An 18,727-nucleotide genomic window follows, 5' to 3' on the forward strand; every position below is an offset into this window, starting at 1 on the left:
TATTATAAAAAACCAGCAAAATCCTTGTTGGCAAGGATATGGAGAAATTGGAACCCTTGTGCATTGCTGCTGTGGAAAACAGTATAGTAGTTCCTAAAAAAATTAAAAATAGAATTACCATATTACCCAGCAATTCCACTTCTGGGTATATATTCCAAATAATTAAAAATAGGGACTTGAACAGATGTTTGTACACCGGTGTTCAAAGCAGCAAGATTCACAATAGCCAAAAGGTAGACGCAACCCAAATGTCCACTGATAGTTGAATGGTTAAACAAAATGTGGTACTATATATATCCAGTGGAATATTTTTCAGCCTTAAAAAGGAATAAAATTCTGATGCATGCTACAACATGGATGAACCTTGAAAACATTATGCTAAGTGAAAGAAGCCAGACATAAAAGGACAAATACTGTATGATTTCACTTATATGCAGGGGGAGGGGGGATCAGCTCCGCCGGGGAGCCAGGCAGGGTCCAGCGAAGCAGGTGAAGCCAGAGCCTGACATCGCCCTTCCCCGCTCCGCGCCGCCTCCCGCAGCCCCGGGAGGGGCGGGCCGGGGCGGAGCGAGCCGGGCGCGCCAGGGCGGATAGCGCGGGGGCAGAAGGCGGCGCGGTGGCAGAAGGCGGCGCGGGGCCGGCGGCGAAGGTCCGCGGCGGGATCGGCGTCGCTGCGGCTGCTGACGACCCCTGCTCGGCCGGCCGCCCGGCAGACCCGCCTTCGCGGCGTGGCGGGAGGCGCGGAGCCCCGGGGAGCGAGTCCTCGCGCGGTGGCGGCGGCGGCTGTGCTGCTGCCCTCCAGGGCTCGGGCTCCCCGCTCTCCGGACCCGCCCGGCGTCATCGTCCCCGGCGGGCCGGCGGCCGCGGCGCCCGGGGCATGGCTTCGGCGGGCAGCGGCATGGAGGAGGTGCGCGTGTCGGTGCTGACCCCGCTGAAGCTCGTGGGGCTGGTGTGCATCTTCCTGGCGCTGTGTTTGGACCTGGGGGCCGTGCTGAGCCCGGCCTGGGTCACGGCCGACCACCAGTACTACCTGTCCCTGTGGGAGTCCTGCCGGAAACCCGCCAGCTTCGACCGCTGGCACTGCGAGTCCACGCTCAGCAGCGGTGAGGGCCCGGCGCGCCGCGACCCCTGCCTCCCGCCCCGACCGGCCCGCGCCCCTCGGCCGGGACGGCCACCGCCTCAACCTGCCCCCGCGTCCCCTACCCCCGCGTCTCCTGCCCCGTCCGCCCCGCTCCATCCTGGCGCTTCGCGGATCGGCGGGCTCCTACCGCTCCCTGATACGCCCCCCTTCCTCTCCCCAGTTCTGGTCGCCAAACCCATGCGACGCCCCACGCCCTCTCCCCCTCCCGTGGCCGTTCCTCGGGCTCTGGAGTAACACGTATGCTATTTTGGGTAATTGTTCTCATTTAAGGCGGCGAGAACCATGTGGCTGTATTAAAAATGCAGCGCCTTCCACACCCCTGTTAAAAAAGAGACAAGCAAAAACGCCCCAACTCCACGAAGATGCTGTGGGTCCTCTGCTCCGTCTTCCCCGCTCTCTCCTCTCTCAAGAGGAGGTTTGCCTGAGTTTCCCTCTTAGCGCCCACGTTTCTGCCTCACCTACTCCACTTTATCTGGGTTTCCCCAGTGAGTTTCGGTTTGGATTTGATTTCCCCAAATTTCTGAGAGATGTGGATAGTTGGGCGAGGGACAAGCTTAATTTCCTTTCCTTTTTTGGTGACACCCCCGTTGGTTGTGAGTTACGCTTCCTTCTCTCGCACTGCAAATGCCTGCTCTCTCCTCCAGACCTTTCTTTCTCTTCTCCCTGAGCTACTCACAGACGCCTGGAAAGTTGTGGCTTATTCAGCCAGCGCTGGAAACTGCCAATCGGATTTCCACTGTGAGAGCTCTCAAACAGAGTTGATGCCTAAAACTGGATCTTGGAGTGGAAGCGATGCTATAAAGGACCTTATTAGAATCACTGTCTAGCTCACATAAGGATATTAGATAATATTGTATGATGTTAAATTTCCTGATTTTGATCATTGATAGTGGCTAAGTAAAATATATATTTTTTAAAAGAAAATACACAATGAGGTATTCAGGAGTAGAGAGGCCCAATATATGCAATTTACTCTCAAATGATAGAAAAAAATAAGTGTGTGTGTGTATGGGAGAGAGAGAAAATAAAAAAGCTAATGTGACGAAATGCAATTGGCAAATATGGGTTAAGGGCATATTTTTGTATGATTCTTACAACTTTTCTGTAAGTTTTAAACTATTTACATTTTTTTAAATTAAAAATAGTATTGTTCAGTGGTATAAAGTACTTTTGGCACAATGCATTTCAAACAAATACCTGCCTTTCCTTTAAAGGAGAATGATAAAGTAGGATGAAAAGTCATTAGCTTTGTGAAAACTGTACAATATCTAAAATTTATCTTCCTTGTAAAAACGCAATATGAAGAGCCAGATTTTGTTTATGTTTTAAAAACATGAGCCATTTTGTACTCTAAGCATTCTGTGATGTTTGGTATAGGTAGTGAAGATTCTAAATAACATTTAGGTCACACTTGCAAATGGTACTTTTTTCTATTTATAGTATATAACAGCTCATGACTGGTCTAGGAATATGGCTACTTTAAGACAAAGCCAGTCATGTTAAAACACACACATACACACATTCATTTACACACACAAAATCATGTGAAGCAGTATAAGAGTGAGACACAAGACATATTTGATGTCCCCCTAGCACACCTGACATCACTTGTTTAATATCTACTGTTATTGTCATGGTTGGTGCACAGGACCAACCTAATGATGGCTACCTCTGGTAATGCCATTTCCAACTGTACAGCAGTTCTGTAGAATTTACACCACCGCCCTGTGCTTTCCCATCCCTGCTCTTCTTGAGTAGCATGCAGTCCAGAGTAAAGAGAAGAGGACGAGTATTCTCAGAGTGGGGAGGGGAATTTGGATATGTCTTTTCTTTTATACGAGAAGTAAAATGTTTTAAAACAGTGTCAGCATCTATATGCTTCCTCCACACCTTCTCTCTGGTCAGGCAGAGTAAGGGGATGAAGTTATCTATAACCGTCCCCAACAGGGCCTCGTGGGAAACAAATGCTCCCCCCTTTGCTAAGATGATAAATCTCAGCTCAGCAGAGCCCTATGGAAATGGAGTCCTTAAAAACAGACCAGGGGCCGGCCTGGTGGCACAGTGGTTAAGTGCGCATGTTCCACTTTGGCAGCCCGGGGATCTCTGGTTGGGATCCCGGGTGCGGACATGGCACTGCTTGTCAAGCCATGCTGTGGCAGGCATCCCACGTATAAAGTAGAGGAAGATGGACACAGATGTTAGCTCAGGGCCAGTCTTCCTCAGCAGAAAGAGGAGGATTGGTGGCAGAGGTTAGCTCAGGGCTAATCTTCCTGAAAAAAAAAAAAGGAAAGAAGAAAAACAAATCAACATATAGGGAAGTGAACCTAGCTCTCCTTTCCACAGAGTCTTCTTAGTTGGATGCCACTTTCAGAGTTCTTCACGAGAGTAATTTTTAGTTAATAGTAATGCCGACAATTTTGGGGTGCAGATTTCAAACATACATCAAACAGTTAGGAAAATCTGTGAAAATTTTTTAAAACCTGCCAATATACATAGTTTTTTCATTATTTTCAAAAGCTTTTCTTCCTTCAAATGTGCAGACTTCTTCTTTGCATTCACGCTCAATGTTGCCCTGTCTTATTTCTCCAAAAAGTCCACTAGCTCTTGGGTAACGTTTTAATAGTGAATTGGCTTTTTCTTCTGTGAGAAAAACTAAAAGGAGATATAATAATAAGCATAAAAGTGTAATAAACTGTGTGGAAAGTTAATATACAAGATGAAAACCACTAGGTGGGCCAGCCTGGTGGTGCAGCGGTTAAATGCACATGTTCCGCTTCAGCGGCCCGGGGTTCGCCTGTTCGGATCCCGGGTGCGGACATGGCACTGCTTGGCACGCCATGCTGTGGTAGGCGTCCCACATATAAAGTAGAGGAAGATGGGCATGGATGTTAGCTCGGGGTCAGCCCTCCTCAGCAAAAAGAGGAGGATTGACAGTAGTTAGCTCAGGGCTAATCTTCCCCCCAAAAAAAATTAATTGAAAAAAATAAATTAAAAAAAAAAAAACACTAGATGCTCTTTAGAAAACCCAGCGAACATCCTAAACCTCTTTCTGTGAGTCAGCAATGAAGTAACATTTTAGCTCCAAACCACCACATCTGCCATCTTCCTCGTCATGTGAGTGTGTCCTTTCAGTAGCAGTTGCCCTGGGCAGGGACAGTGACATAATTAACCATGTTATATTCAGACTTTAGCACATTCCTGCCAACCATGGGTGTTTAAATACAGTACTAATGAGACCGCTACTATACTCATCACTCTAAGTGGATATCCCAAGGCATGCTGCTGTTGGACAGCAGCAAGCAAATCAAAATCCAGTCTCTAGACTGTCAGTCGTTGTCCCCCGAACCAAAAATAAATAAATAATTCTCCAATTGACCTAATAATGTAAACCCAGAGAACACATAGTTATATGAAAAGAAGAGGTTGCAAACAATGTTGAGGAGTTATGATAAATCTGGTCATAATCCATATCAAGGAAGAACTAATAATTTTGTTCTAAATGTACTTTAATACATAATGTGACACTTTAACATAGCTAACTCCATTCCACACTCCTTCAGAAAAAGAAAATTCTACGTGATCTTTAGAGATATTGCATACAAACCAAATGCACACCCCCAGATACTCTACAATAAAATGGCAACAGCTATATATACTCTTATGGGGAATTCTTTTTATTTTCATATGTAAGTAAATTTAAACTATAACTCAATCACATATTTCTAAAAAATCTTCCTATTTTCAAGTCATAAATATAATGGCACCAGAATTTAATCCCTGTTAATGTAAAGGGCCTAGAAACTTCTTGATCTTATAAATTTCTAAGATTGGAAAAGGCACATTACAGCCATTTCAAGATTTTTTTTTAAGGTCTGTATTTTCCAAAGACTTTTTTTAAGTATTCATTTTCCAAAGAACATTTTGAAATTAGTGAAAAACAGAAAATGAATGCTTTTTAAAAAAATGACCGATAGCAATGAATTTAAATTTTACGTAATTATAGAAATATGTATTTCATATAATTGAAAATATAGACTTCTCACCTAATATTTTTTTAAGTAACCAAATTGGAATCAGCTAGATGGTGCTTACACATGGTAACAACGGTAGGCCCACAATGAATGTTTCCATCCTTCCACACCTCATAAGTGTAGCTGTCTAGAAATCAGATTGTGAGCATGGCCGATTGAGGATTTCAGTGAATTCTCTTCTCAAAAAGCAATGATGAACTGAGAAAAATTGTCCAAAACAATCATTTCAGTACTATGGAAATTGACAAAAAGCATACAACAAATTGAGAATATTTATTCAAGAAAAACAATGGAAATTTGTGGCATTTGTAGCCTGAGCTGCTCCTATTTTGCCTCCCCACCCCTGGCTCTGTGGTAGAGTAGTTCTACTAGGGTACAGCAGACCATGAGGACCAGTGGCTTGGATGATGGAGAGGGTTGACTTGATTTAGAGTGTGGAAAGATACATACTGAGGGGTGTTACTGAAAACAGTAGCCATCTCTGTGGCAAACAGGGAATACCAACATCATAGCTCACCTTGGGCTGCAGTATGTGTTGGTGTGAACTACATACAGGACGATCAGCCATAAATTTAATACACAGATCTGGCAACAAGGCAGACTTCGTAGATTTTAATAAGCTCCCACCTATCTCAGCTGTTCTGGAAGGCTGTGTGCACTCTCAGGAAAGACCAGAGAAGCTTCTATCTAGCTACTTGTCCCTGGCTGAATGTGAGGCCTTGCATACCCAGGAAGTAAAAGCCAAGGCAGACTTGTAAACTTCCTGAACTTTGAGTACATTCCTCAATTCATATATTTGGATCTGTCAGCAAAGGCTGAGAGCCTTACTGGCTCAGGTTGTGTTATGGACTGAATGTTTGTGTCCTCCCAAAATACATACGTTGAAGCCCCAACCCCCAATGTGACCATGTTCAGAGATAAGATATTTATGGAGGTAGTTAAGGTTAAATGAGGTCATAAGGGTGAGGCCTGATCCTATAGGACTAGTGCCCTTTATAAGAAGAGACACTAGTGAGTTTACTGTCTCCCTTACTCCAACACGTGAGGACACAGCAAGAAGGCCACCAACTACAAGCTAAGATAAGAGGCCTCAGAATGAAACCTAACTTGCCAGCATGTTGATCTTGGGCTTCCCATCCTCCAGAACTGTGAGAACTCCAGAACGATGGCTTTGTTTAAGCCACTCAGTCAATGGTATTTTGTTATGGCAGCCCAAGCTGACTAAGACAGGGTGTTTAAGCACAAAATCCAATCAAAGGCTAACCACTAAGCTATGCTGACATATGAGCAACTTCTAGGTAGCCAGGTTTAAAAATAAAAAGAATAAAAAATGAACAACAACATCAGCAGCCACACGCTGCAAGGGAGACAGACTCTACAGAAGAAATGCAGGCAAAATTTGTAGATGCTACAATACAGTATCTACAATGTCCACTTTTCAAAGGCAATTGTAAGATGTGCAAAGAGTTAAGAAATTTTGACTAACACACAGGAAATAAAGCAGTAAATAGAAACTTCCTGAAGCAGCTTTTATAAATATATTGAAAAACATAAAGAAAGCTATATTTGAAGATTAAAAGGAACAGAATGATTTGGTCAATAGAGAATGAAAATAAAGATAGAGAAAATACAAAAGAGAACAAACTTGAAATTTTGGACTACAAAACTACAATAATTGAAATGAAAAAATTACCAGAGTTTTAACAGCAGATTTGAGGTGGCAAGAAAGAATCCATGGAGTGATGTCAGTATCATGGCAGAGTGAAATCTTGCGGAAATCTTCCCCCTCCAATATACAACAAAAAAAACACCCATACTCCAAGAGAGGACATCCAAACTCGACACAAAAAACGTCAGAGAGATCCACACAGCCATATGACAGAGGGTGGAGAGGCTGGAGCCCCCCTCGGAGGTGGAATAGGGTAAGAGAAATCTTCACTCCCTCCCCTAAGGACTATGATCAGGACCGTGGGAGGCCTCCTAGAGGGAAGGAACTGGGGAGGGTACAGTTGTTTGTAGGAACACCAAGGACTCCCTAGGGCCCTTGCAGCATAGAGGGAAGCCCTCTGCCAGGGCGAAAGCTTTTGCAGGGGGTGATGTCATCAAGCTAACACCCCAGGAGAGCAGAGGGAGAAAACCCTGAGAGCACACAGGAAAAAGTGTCCCTTCACCCACCTGCTCAGCTGAAGGCAGAGGGCTCAGAATACAGGGCACTTGACCCCCCCCCGCCCAGTGGCGATAGGTGGTAACTGCGACCTAATAATGTCCAGATGCGAAAAAACAGAGCCTCTTGCAGTATCAAATGCTATATTAGATCTCCAGACCAGAAAGACTATGACAAGTTCCCAGAAATCAGTCCTGAGGACGCAGAAATATGTAATCTAAGTGACAAAGAATTCAAAATATCTATCATCAAAAAACTCAATGAGGTAGAAGAGAATGTAAAGAAACAATTCAACGAGTTCAGGAGCTACTTCACAAAAAAGATTGAAACTGTAAAGAACAATCAATCAGCAATATTAGAGATGAAAGACACAATGGAAGAAATAAAACAAAATATGTGTTTGCTGAATGCTCAAGCAGACACCATAGAGGAGCATATCATCATAATCGAAGATAGACATGTTGAAATGCTCCAGATAGTGGAGGAGAGAGATCCTAACACTAAAAAGAAATGAAGAAAGTTTCCAGGAAATATCGGACTCAATTAGGAAATGCAACATAAGAATTATAGGTATTCAAGAAGGAGAACAGAAGGAGAATGGAGTAGAAAGCTTGTTCAAAGAAATAATAGCAGACAACTTCCCAACCTAGGGAAGGAAATCCATGTGGAAGAGGCTGCTAGATCTCCTAAATATGTCAATGTAAGAAGACCTACTGCAAGGCATATAGTAGTGAAACAGGCAAAACTGAATGACAAAGAAAGAATAGTAAGGGTGGCAAGGCAGAAGAAAATAACCTACAAAGGAACCTCCATCAGGCTTTCAGTGAATTTCTCTGCAGAAACCTTACAGGCTAGGAGAGACTGGAATGACATTCAAATCATTGAAGGACAAAAACTTTCAGCCAAGAATACTCTATCCAGCAAAAATATCCTTCAGATATGATGGAGAAATATAAACTTTCCCAGACAAACATAAGCTAAGAGAGTTCATAGCCATGAGACAACCCCCCTACAAGATATCCTCAAGAAGGCCCTCATACCTGAAAAAAAAGGAGGAGGAAAGGGTTACAAAGCGTAGAGTAAGGAGTTAAATAGGTAGACAGAATCAGAGCAGGATAGCAAATACTCAAGTATAGCATTAAAGACAAAGGGAAGGAAAACACCAAAAACAAAGATGATATTGTCACTTTAACCACAAACTCATAACACAAAATTGAATAAGAGAAAAACAACTTAGGAGGGGAAGAGGAAAGGGACTGAATTGGTTTAGTCTAAGGAAATTAGAGGCCATCAGAAAACGGACTATCTTGTCCACAAAATCTTGAATACAAACCTCAGGGTAACCACTAAACAAAAAAGCAGGACAGAGACATGAATAATAAATAAGAAGAAAACAAGGAAACAAAACATAAACACTACATAACTTGATTGGTAGACCAAAATACATCAGACGAGAAACAAAGGAAATGCGGGAGAACCAGAAAACAAGTGGTAAAATGGCAGCATTATGCCCTCTTGTGTCGATAATCACCCTAAATATAAATGTATTGAATTCTCCAATAAAAAGACACCGAGTGGCAAAATGGATTAAAGAACAAGACCCAACAATATTCTGCCTCCAGGAAACACATCTCAACTCCAATGACAAACACAGGCTCAGAGTGAAGGGATGAAAGACAATACTCCAAGCTAATGGCAAACAAAAGAAAGCACTTGTTGCAATACTTATATCCGACAAAGCAGACTTCAAGATAAGACAGATAAAGAGAGACAAAGAGGGGCAGTATATAATGATCAAAGGGACACTCCATCAAGAAGAAATGACACTCATAAATATCTATGCACCCAACACAGGAGCACCAAAGGACAGAAAGCAACTATTAACAAAACTAAGAGCAGATATTAATAATAACACAATAATAGTAGGGGACCTCAACACTCCACTCACATCAATGGATAGATCATCCAGACAAAAAGTCAACAAGGAAACTGGAATTAAATGAAAAGCTTGACCAGGTGGACTTCATAGACATATATGGAACACTCTATCCAAAAACAGCAGAATACATTATTCCCAAGTGTGCATGAAACATTCTCAAGAATAGACCATATGTTGGGAAACAAGGCAAACCTCAATAAATTTAAGAAAATTGAAATAATAACAAGCATCTTTCCCAATCACAATGCTATAAAACCATAAATTAATTACAAGAAAAGAGCTGAGAAAAGGACAAAGATGTGGAGACTAAACAACATGCTATTGAACAAGCAATGGATCATTGAAAAAATTAAAAGACAAATCAAAAAATATCTGGAGACAACTGAAAATGAAAGCATACCATACCAACTCATATGGGATGCAGCAAAAGCCATATTAAGAGGAAAATTCATCACAATACAGCCTCACCTTAACAAACAAGAAAAACCCAAATAAGCAATCTCAAACTACACCTAATTGAATTAGAAAAAGAAGAACAAACAAAGCCCAAAATCAGTAGATGGAGAGAAATAATAAAAAAATCAGAGCAGGAATTAATGCTATTGAAAGAAAAAAGACAGTAGAAAGGATCAATGAAGCATAGGTGGTTCTTTGAGAAGATAAATAAAGTCGACACTTTATGATCTCAGTAGATGCAGAGAAAGCATTTGACAAGATCCAAAAGCCATTTATGATAAAAACTCTAAACAAAATGGGGATAGAAGGAAATTACCTCAACATAAAGGCCATATATGACAAACCCACAGGCAACATCATACTCAATGGGTTTCCCTCTGAGAACAGGAACAAGACAAGGATGCCCACTCTCACCACTCTTATTCAACATAGTACTGGAAGTTTTGGCCAGAGCAATTAGGCAAGAGAAAGGAATAAAAGGAATCCAAATAGGGAGTGAAGAAGTGAAACTCTCACTGTTTGCAGACAACATGAGCTTATATATAGAAAACCCTAAAGAATCCGTCGGAAAACTATTAGAAATAGTTAACAACTACAGTAAAGTTAAGGGGTACAAAATGAAGTTACAAAAATCAGTTGCATTTCTGTACTCTAGTAATAAACTTACAGAAAGAGAACTCAAGAATATGATTCCATTTACAATTGCAAAAAAAAGAAAAAAGTACCTAGGAATAAATTTAACTAAGGAGGGTAGGACTTATACAATGAAAACTATAAGACATTATTGAAAAAAATAGACAATTGCATAAAGAGATGGAAAGAGATTCCATGCACATGGATTGAAAGAATAAACAGTTAAAATGTCCACACTACCCAAAGCAATCCACAGATTCAATGTAATACCAATCAGAATCCCAATGACAATCTTCACAGAAACAGAGGAAAGAATCCTAAAATTCATATGGGGCAACCAAAGACCCTGAATTACTAAAGCAATCCTGAGAAAAAAGAACAAAGCTGGAGGCATCACAATCTCTGACTTCAAAATGTACTGCAAAGCCGTAGTGATCAAAACAGCATGGTACTGGTACACAAACAGGCTCACAGATCAATGGAACAGAACTGAAAGCCCAGAAGTAAAACTGCACGTATACGGACAGCTAATCTTCACCAAAAGTGCCAAGAACATAAAATGGAGAAAAGACTTTCTCTTCAGTAAATGGTGTTGGGAAAACTGGACAGCCACATGCAAAAGAATGAAAGTAGACCATTATCTCATGCCATACACAAAAATAAACTCAAAATGGATCAAAGACTTGAAGATAAGTGCTGAAACCATAAAACTCCTGAAAGATAATACAGGTAGTACACTCTTTGACATCCAGCTTAAAAAGATCTTTTCAAGTACCATGTCTTCTCAGACAAGGGAAACAAACGAAAAAATAAGCAAGTGGGAGTTCATCAGACTAATGAGCTTCTACAAGCCAAAAGAAACTAGGATCAAAACCATAAGACAACCCATCAATTGGGAGAAAATTTTTGGAAATCATATACCCGATAAGGCATTACTCTCCATAATATATAAGGAGCTCACACAACTGAATCACAAAAAAGTAAGCACCCCAATCTAAAAATGGGCAGAAGATATGAAGAGACATTTTTCCAAAGAAGATATATAAATGGCCAATAAACACAAGATGTTCAACATCACTAATCATCAGGGAAATGCAAATCAAAACTATGCTAAGATACCACCTTACGCCTGTTAAAATGGCTATAATCACTAAGACTAAAAATAATAAATGTTGGAGAGGGTGTTGAGAGAAGGAAACCCTCATACACTGCTGGTGGGAATGCAAACTGGTGCAGCCACTATGCAAACTAGTATCAAGATTCTTCAAAAAACTAAAAATAGAACTGCCATATGACCCAGCTATCCCACTACTGGTTATCTACCCAAACAACTTGAAATCAACATGTGAAAGTAGCATATGCACCCCTATGTTCATTGCAGCAGTATTCATGCAGCTAAGACATGGGAAGTATCCAAGTGCCTGTCGACTGATGATTGGACAAAGAAGGTATGGTATATATGCACAATGGAATACTATTCAGCCAGAAAAAAAGACAAATTCATCCCGTTTGCAACATGGAAAGACCTGGAGGGAATTATGCTTAGCAAAATAAGCCAGACTGAGAAAGACAAACACCAGATGATTTCACTCATATGTGGAATATAAGCAAGCACATGGACAAAGAAAATAGTTCAGTGGTTGCCAGGGGAAGGGGTTGGGGGCAGGGCACAGGGAGTGAAGGGGAGCACATATGTGGTGACAGACAAGAAATAATGTACAATTGAAATTTCACAATGATGTATACTATTATGAACCCTAGTAAAAAAAAAAAAAGAAAGAATCCATGAATTTGAAGGTAAGTCACTACAGATTATGTAATCTTAAGAACAGAGAAAGAAAAAAAGAATGAAAAATGAACAGAGACCCGTAGAGCCCCATCAAGTACACCAACATATCCATAATTGGAGTCCCAGAATGAGAGAAGGGGGCAGAAAAAGTATTTGAAGAAATAATGGGTGAAAATTTCCCACATTTGCTGGTAAACATTACTCATCCAAGATGATCAAATCCAACTAGGAAAACCACAGAGATCCACTCCTAGATACATCAGAGTTAAATTTCTGAAAGACAGAGACAATGAGAAAATATTGAAAACAGCAAGAAAAAATGATCCAACACATAGCATGGAACCATAGTAAGATCCTAAGCTGACTTCTCATCAGAAAAAATGGAGGCCGAAGGGCAGTGGGATATTCAAATTGCTGAAAGGAAAACACCTGTCAACTGAGAATACTATATTAAGCAAAGCTATCATTTGAAAATGAAGGCAAAATAAAGACATTCCTGGATGAATGAAGGCTGACAGAAATCATTGCTAAAAACCTTGCCTTATAAAAAAAATCTAGGAGTTGTTCTATCTGAAAGGACATAACACCAGGCAGTAACTAGAATACACGTGAAGAAATAAAGACCACAGGTAAAAGTGGTTAAATCTAAAACAGTGTATAAATATGTTTCTCTTTTCTTAATAGTTTTTAAAGAGAATTGCATAATTATAATAACACGTTGTGTTGTTGGGTTTAAAACTAGGTAGATATAACAATAATAGCACAAAGGAGAGTACAAGGAACGGAACTATATTGGAACCAAATTTCTGCCTTACTCAAATGTATTAGTATTAAGGTGAAATGTAGATTGTGGTAAAATACATATTGTAATCTCTAGAGTAATCACTAAAAAATAACTTTAAAACATAAGAAAGAAAACCAACAAATGAGTTAAAAAGGCACAATAGAGAATATTTCATACAGACAATGGGAGTAGAGGAAGAACAGGGAAACAAAAAAGACATGAGCTATATAGGAATATGGGAGATGTAAATCAATCATAATAATAATATTAAAAGTAAATAGATGAAACGCTCTGTTCCAAAGACATATTGTCACAGTGGATAGAAAAGGAGATCCAACTATATACTGTCTACCAGAGATACACAATAGATCGAAAGATATGAATAGTTTGAAAGTAAAAAGAAAGAAAGGACATATGTTATGCAAACAGTGATCAGAGGAAAGTGGGAGTGGCTATACTAATTTCAGAAAAAAAGATACTTTAAGGGGGTTGGCCCACTGGCTCAGCAGTTAAGTGGGCACATTCTGCTTCAGCAGCCTGGAGTTCACCAGTTTGGATACCGGGTATGGACATGGCACCACTTGGCAAGCTATGCTGTGGTAGGCGTCCCACGTATAAAGTAGAGGAAGATGGGCATGGATGTTAGCTCAGGGCCAGTCTTCCTCAGCAAAAAGAGGAGGATTGGCAGCAGATGTTAGTTCAGGGCTAATCTTCCTCAAAAATATATATATATATATACTTTAAGACAAAAACTATTAGAGGCAAAGAGAGACATTTTATAATGATAAAAGGTTCAAGTCATCAGGAAGAGATAGCAAACGAATATGTACATAACCAAGGAGCCTCAAATACATGAAACAAAAATTGACAGAATTTAAGAATGAAATAAATGAATCAGACATAATAATTGAATACTGCAATTCCTACTTTCAATAGTGGATAGAATAACTAGGAAGAAAAGCAACAAAGAAGTACAAGAGTTTACTGAAACTATAAACCAACTAGGCCTAACAAAAATGTATAGTATACTCCAACCAACAATAGTTGAATACTCACTCTTCTCAAGCACTCATGAAATATTCTCCAGGATACAGTATATTCAAGAACAAGCCTCAATAAATTTAAAAGATTTGAAATCACGCAAAGAATGTTTTTTTGGCCAAAATGGAACAAAATTAGAAATCAATAACGGAAGACAATTTGGGAAGTTCACAAATATGTGGAAATTAAACAACACACTTCTAAATAACCAATGGGTAAAAGAAGAAATCACGTGGGAAATTAGAAAATACTTTGAGATGAATGAAAAAGAAACAGCATACCAAAAATTTTGGGATGCAGTAAATGGAGTGATTCGAGAAAAATGTATAGCTATAAATGCTTATATTAAAAAAAGAAAAAGATGTCAAATAACCTAACATTCTAAATTCAAAAAAGAATAGATCAGAGCCAATTAAACGCAAAGCAAGCAGGAATAAGGAAATGTTAAAGATTAGAGCAGAAATAAAAGCAATATAGGAGAGAAAAGCAACAGAGAAAATCAACATAATCACAGGGAGTTCTTTAAAAAATCAACAAAATTTACATTCTTTAGCTAGACTGACCAGGAAAAAATGAGACAAGTTATTAAACTCGAGAATGTAAGAAGGACATCATTACCTGGTTTATAGAAGTAAAAAGGATTATAAGGGAATATTATGAACCAAAACTAGATATGCCACCTAGAGGAAATGGAGAAATCCCTGGGAAGACACAAACTACAGCAGCTGACTCAGGAAAATCTAGAATATGTGACCAGACCTATAATAAGTAACGTATTAAACTAGTAATTTTAAAATCTCACACAATCAAAAGCCCAGGTCCAAATGATTTCACGGGCGAACTCTATCAAATATTTAAAGAGGGACCTGTTCTTTACAAACTCATTTGAAAAATAGAAAGGGGGATATTTTCTAACACATTCTATGAGGCCAGTGTTGTGATAGCAGAAGCAGACAAAGGCATCACAAGAAAACTACAGACCAATATCCCTTATGAATATAGATGCAAAAATCTGTGATAAAACAGCAGAATGGATAAAAGCCTGTGAGTGGTCAATAATTGTTGATTCAATAATTGTTGTTGAAGTTAGAGAAAAATTTTAGTGTGATTGCTCTAGTACTTTCATGATGGCATGACTGAGTGAGTTGTGTAAGTCGAGGCATCAGTATTATTTTCCAGCTCCCCAGGTGACTCTACAGTGCAGCCATGTTTGAGTGCCAGAATGGTAGAGCAGTGCTTCTCAAACGACAGTGTGCATATTCATCACCTGGGATCTTGTTAAGATGTAGATTCTGATTCAGTAGGTCTGTGGTGGGGCTTCAGATTTTGCGTTTCTAAGAAGTGCTCCAGTGAGGCTGATGCTCCTGATGCATAGACCACACTTTGAGTAGCTAGGTGTTCCTACTGCTTTTCATTGCCTGGGATGCCTGGGTGCTGCCCCAAGGGACTCTGATGTTCTTGGTCTGGGTTGTGGCCTGTGCATCAAGAATGTTAAAAGCTCAGCAGGTGACTCTAATGGCAGAAAAGCTTACGAACCTCTGTGCTAAAGTGCATGGTGTTTTATAAAAATTAATTTTTAGATTATCGGTAGCCCTAATATGGTCCCTTTTTGCTCATTTTTTGCCCTATTCCATACCTCTTCATGTCAAAACATCCATATATATGGTGGGAATCAGAGTGAGCCCTTTATCCTTTTGCTCTTGTCCATCTCTGAGGAGTGACAAGTAGTTCAAGATGCAGAGAGAAGGATCAGGCAACTGGATTTGGGAAGAATAAGCAAACCATGTTCTAGGGGGCGATTTCCAAGGAAAGCTAGTGGAGAAAAAATGAAAGCATTACCGTAGAAAATTGTCACAGTGAAACTCACTTCTGGGCCTGAGCTTGGGGAAGCATATACAGAAATATCCCTTCCTGAGTCCTGGCTGTGCCTGACAACCAAAGAAGCTACAAAGGATTTTTTTTCCTTCTCAATATACAAGCTGACATGGTTGGCTAAAATGCCAGAGAGACTGCCGATGGCAAAGTATAGACATGAAATCTTTTCCCCAAAGCATAATCTACACAAAGGAACTCAGAAGTTACTGGAGGATGATGATAAAAAAATATGGCTAACACAAAGTATTTACACTGTGCCAGGCACTGTTCTAAGAGATTTACATAAATTAACTCATTGTATCTTCACAGTAACCCAATGGAGTTGACATTTTTATTATCCTATTTTTAATGTGAGGAAATGGAAGCACAGAGAAATTAGACAGCTTACTCTGGTTCACCCAAGATGAGTGGCTAAGCTGGTATGTGAACCCAGGCAATCTGGGTAGAAACCACTACAGCAAACTGCCTCTCCAAAACAGGAAAGTAGGAAGGATCCTCAGTGAACTGAGAGTTTTAAACACTCACAAATATATGCTTGCCTTGTGCTTCCTCACACCTTGGGGAGAGATGTGTATTGAAGTATATATATAAATAGGTAAGATCTGAGACAAACTCAGAGAGAGGAGAGATCCTGAAAGCAGGCAGAGAAAGAAATGTATTGAAAAGACCAAGTTTAACAAAGAAGAATGAAGGGATACTTGAATTACCTGGAAACTGAATTCAAAAGAACATAATGCTCTTTTTTTTTTTGCTGAGGAAGATTCACCCTGAGCTAACATCCGTGCCAATCTTCCTCTATTTTTTAGTATGTGGGCTGCTAGCATAGCATGGCCACTAACAGAGCAAGTGTAGGTCCACACCCAGGAACTGAACCCAGGCCGCCAAAGCGGAACACACCGAACCTAACCACTAGGCTACCAGGGCTGGCCCGTAATCCTCATTTATAAGAAAGTATTAAAGTGCAGTCATGGACAAATGTGAAAGGTAATTACTGCTTAGCTAAACTTGTTCATATTTTATGAAATACTTCAAAGCAATCTGCTAGCTTTAAAGAGACTCAAGCTACCCATGTGTCTTTGAGTAAAGGATACAAAGTCTGTAAATTTTTAACTTCGATCTTTGTAAACTACACATGCACAGAAGAAACAAAATGTTTGGAGTGTTTTTCCCAGACATGGACAACCTTAAGGTTTACATGGGTACAGATTTCATCTGGTCACATAGACAGTGGACAGAGAGGGGAAGAGTTTTAAGGGGGACAGAAAAAACCCACAGAGAAGCAGGTCTATCATTTCCTTGGGAAATCTTTCCACTGGGAAATAACTTCTTTCTACCCATAGCCATGAAGACAGGGTAACGCTAACTCCTCTCCACATCCTGAAAGGAGGAACCAGAGGCCACACTGCAGTGAGAAACAGGCTCATTTGGGGACTCTGGGGGTGGCCACAGGGGAGCACAGTCTGGAATGCGGTAATGGCCCAGGTGAGGCCAGCAGCCCTCTGCGTGTTCCAGCACCTCAAGCCATCCTTAATATCAGCTGCCCTGGGCATGGGGCTGGCTGGGCAATACTCTCTCTCTTTCTGGCGAGCTTATCCAGTCCCATGACCTCAACACCATCTATAGCTGATGCCTCCCATATGTGTATTTCAAAACGAGACCTCCTGTGAGCTCCAGATTCATTGGCTCCCTGCAAGACATTTCCATTTGCATATGTAATAGGCATCTCAGATTTTACATGACATGCCTTCCCCATCCTTGGTGTTTCCCTGCAAACACCCCCAGATTAATAAATAGCAACACCTTTAATGCAAGTGTTCAAGTCCAAACACCAGAACCTAGATTATTGTCCCTATTTCCCATTCCTCACCTCTGGCCCATAAGCAAATCTTCTCAACTTGTCCCAAACCCATCTGGACTTTGTCTATTTCTCTTCATTTCCTCAGTCACCACCACAGTTCAAGCCACCATCTCTCTCATCTGGATGGGTTACAATACCTACTAACTGGTCTCCCAGCTTCAACTCTCCCCCACCCCTCTACATTCTTCTAAGCAGCCAGAGTCACTGACTGAACATTCAGGGGGATTTATTCTACTTCATGTTCAATATCACAAATTTGGCCTTCAGCTTTGACCTTTTATTCTTCAGCCCTTCTAATGAGGTAATTTGGATTTTTTGCTACCATGTTACTTTAATGCAAGAAAGCGGACAATTGAAGGAAAAAACTATATTTGGATGTTTTGTAAGGGCAATATGCAGGTCCAGCATGGTGACCTGGGAAGTCACTCCCATGTCTATGGGAAAGTCAGCCTAAGGCTCAGTTACCATTATCACTGTTGCCCAGGGTGAGCTTGTCAAAGAGATACTCTGCCATACTTCCTTCTAGGACCCCCATGTTACTACCCAGAAACAACCAACGTTAACATTCGCATATTTCAATAAACTAAAAGTTTTCAGGTAAAGTAGAAGAGTCTATTTTAATCCTTGCCCAATCCCATTCTTCACTTCTTCCTTAGAGGCAACCAGTATCATGAATTCCATACTATGTTTTTTTAAATACTTTTACTATGCACAGGCACCCACAGACACCAGGGCCCCAGACACCCCCCTGCCCAGCATACCTCCCCACTTTGTTTATGAGGGGAAGATTAATTTTGTGTTTTCCAGGGTCCCATGGAATACCTTCTCCCTCCATCCATGGAGATCCCGAGCTGCATGTGGATGGGGCCAGGGTGGGTGGAGAGACCCTTGGATACCTGTTTCAAAACTTAAAAGGTGAGAGATTCCCACACACAAATCAAGGAGAGACCTTTATTTATTTAGGAACCAAATAACTTTATTGGAATAAAATTGAAAGAAAAAAACCTTAAGTGAAC

At 40.6% G+C, this 18,727-nt stretch overlaps 1 protein-coding gene across 1 annotated transcript in view; it reads left to right on the plus strand.

Moving 5' to 3' along the window:
• The window catches only part of LOC123282603 (uncharacterized), a 61,797-nt gene that overhangs the window by 30,346 nt on the left and 12,724 nt on the right, over window positions 1–18,727 (plus strand). Inside the window, exons 4-5 of the mRNA XM_070501747.1 lie at window positions 542–1,103; window positions 18,519–18,626. Coding sequence (XP_070357848.1) covers window positions 542–1,103; window positions 18,519–18,626 — 670 coding nt within the window. The remainder of the gene's footprint in view (window positions 1–541; window positions 1,104–18,518; window positions 18,627–18,727) is intronic.

This window comes from Equus asinus, chromosome X (assembly GCF_041296235.1).
Source record: "Equus asinus isolate D_3611 breed Donkey chromosome X, EquAss-T2T_v2, whole genome shotgun sequence".
Taxonomy (NCBI): domain Eukaryota; kingdom Metazoa; phylum Chordata; class Mammalia; order Perissodactyla; family Equidae; genus Equus; species Equus asinus.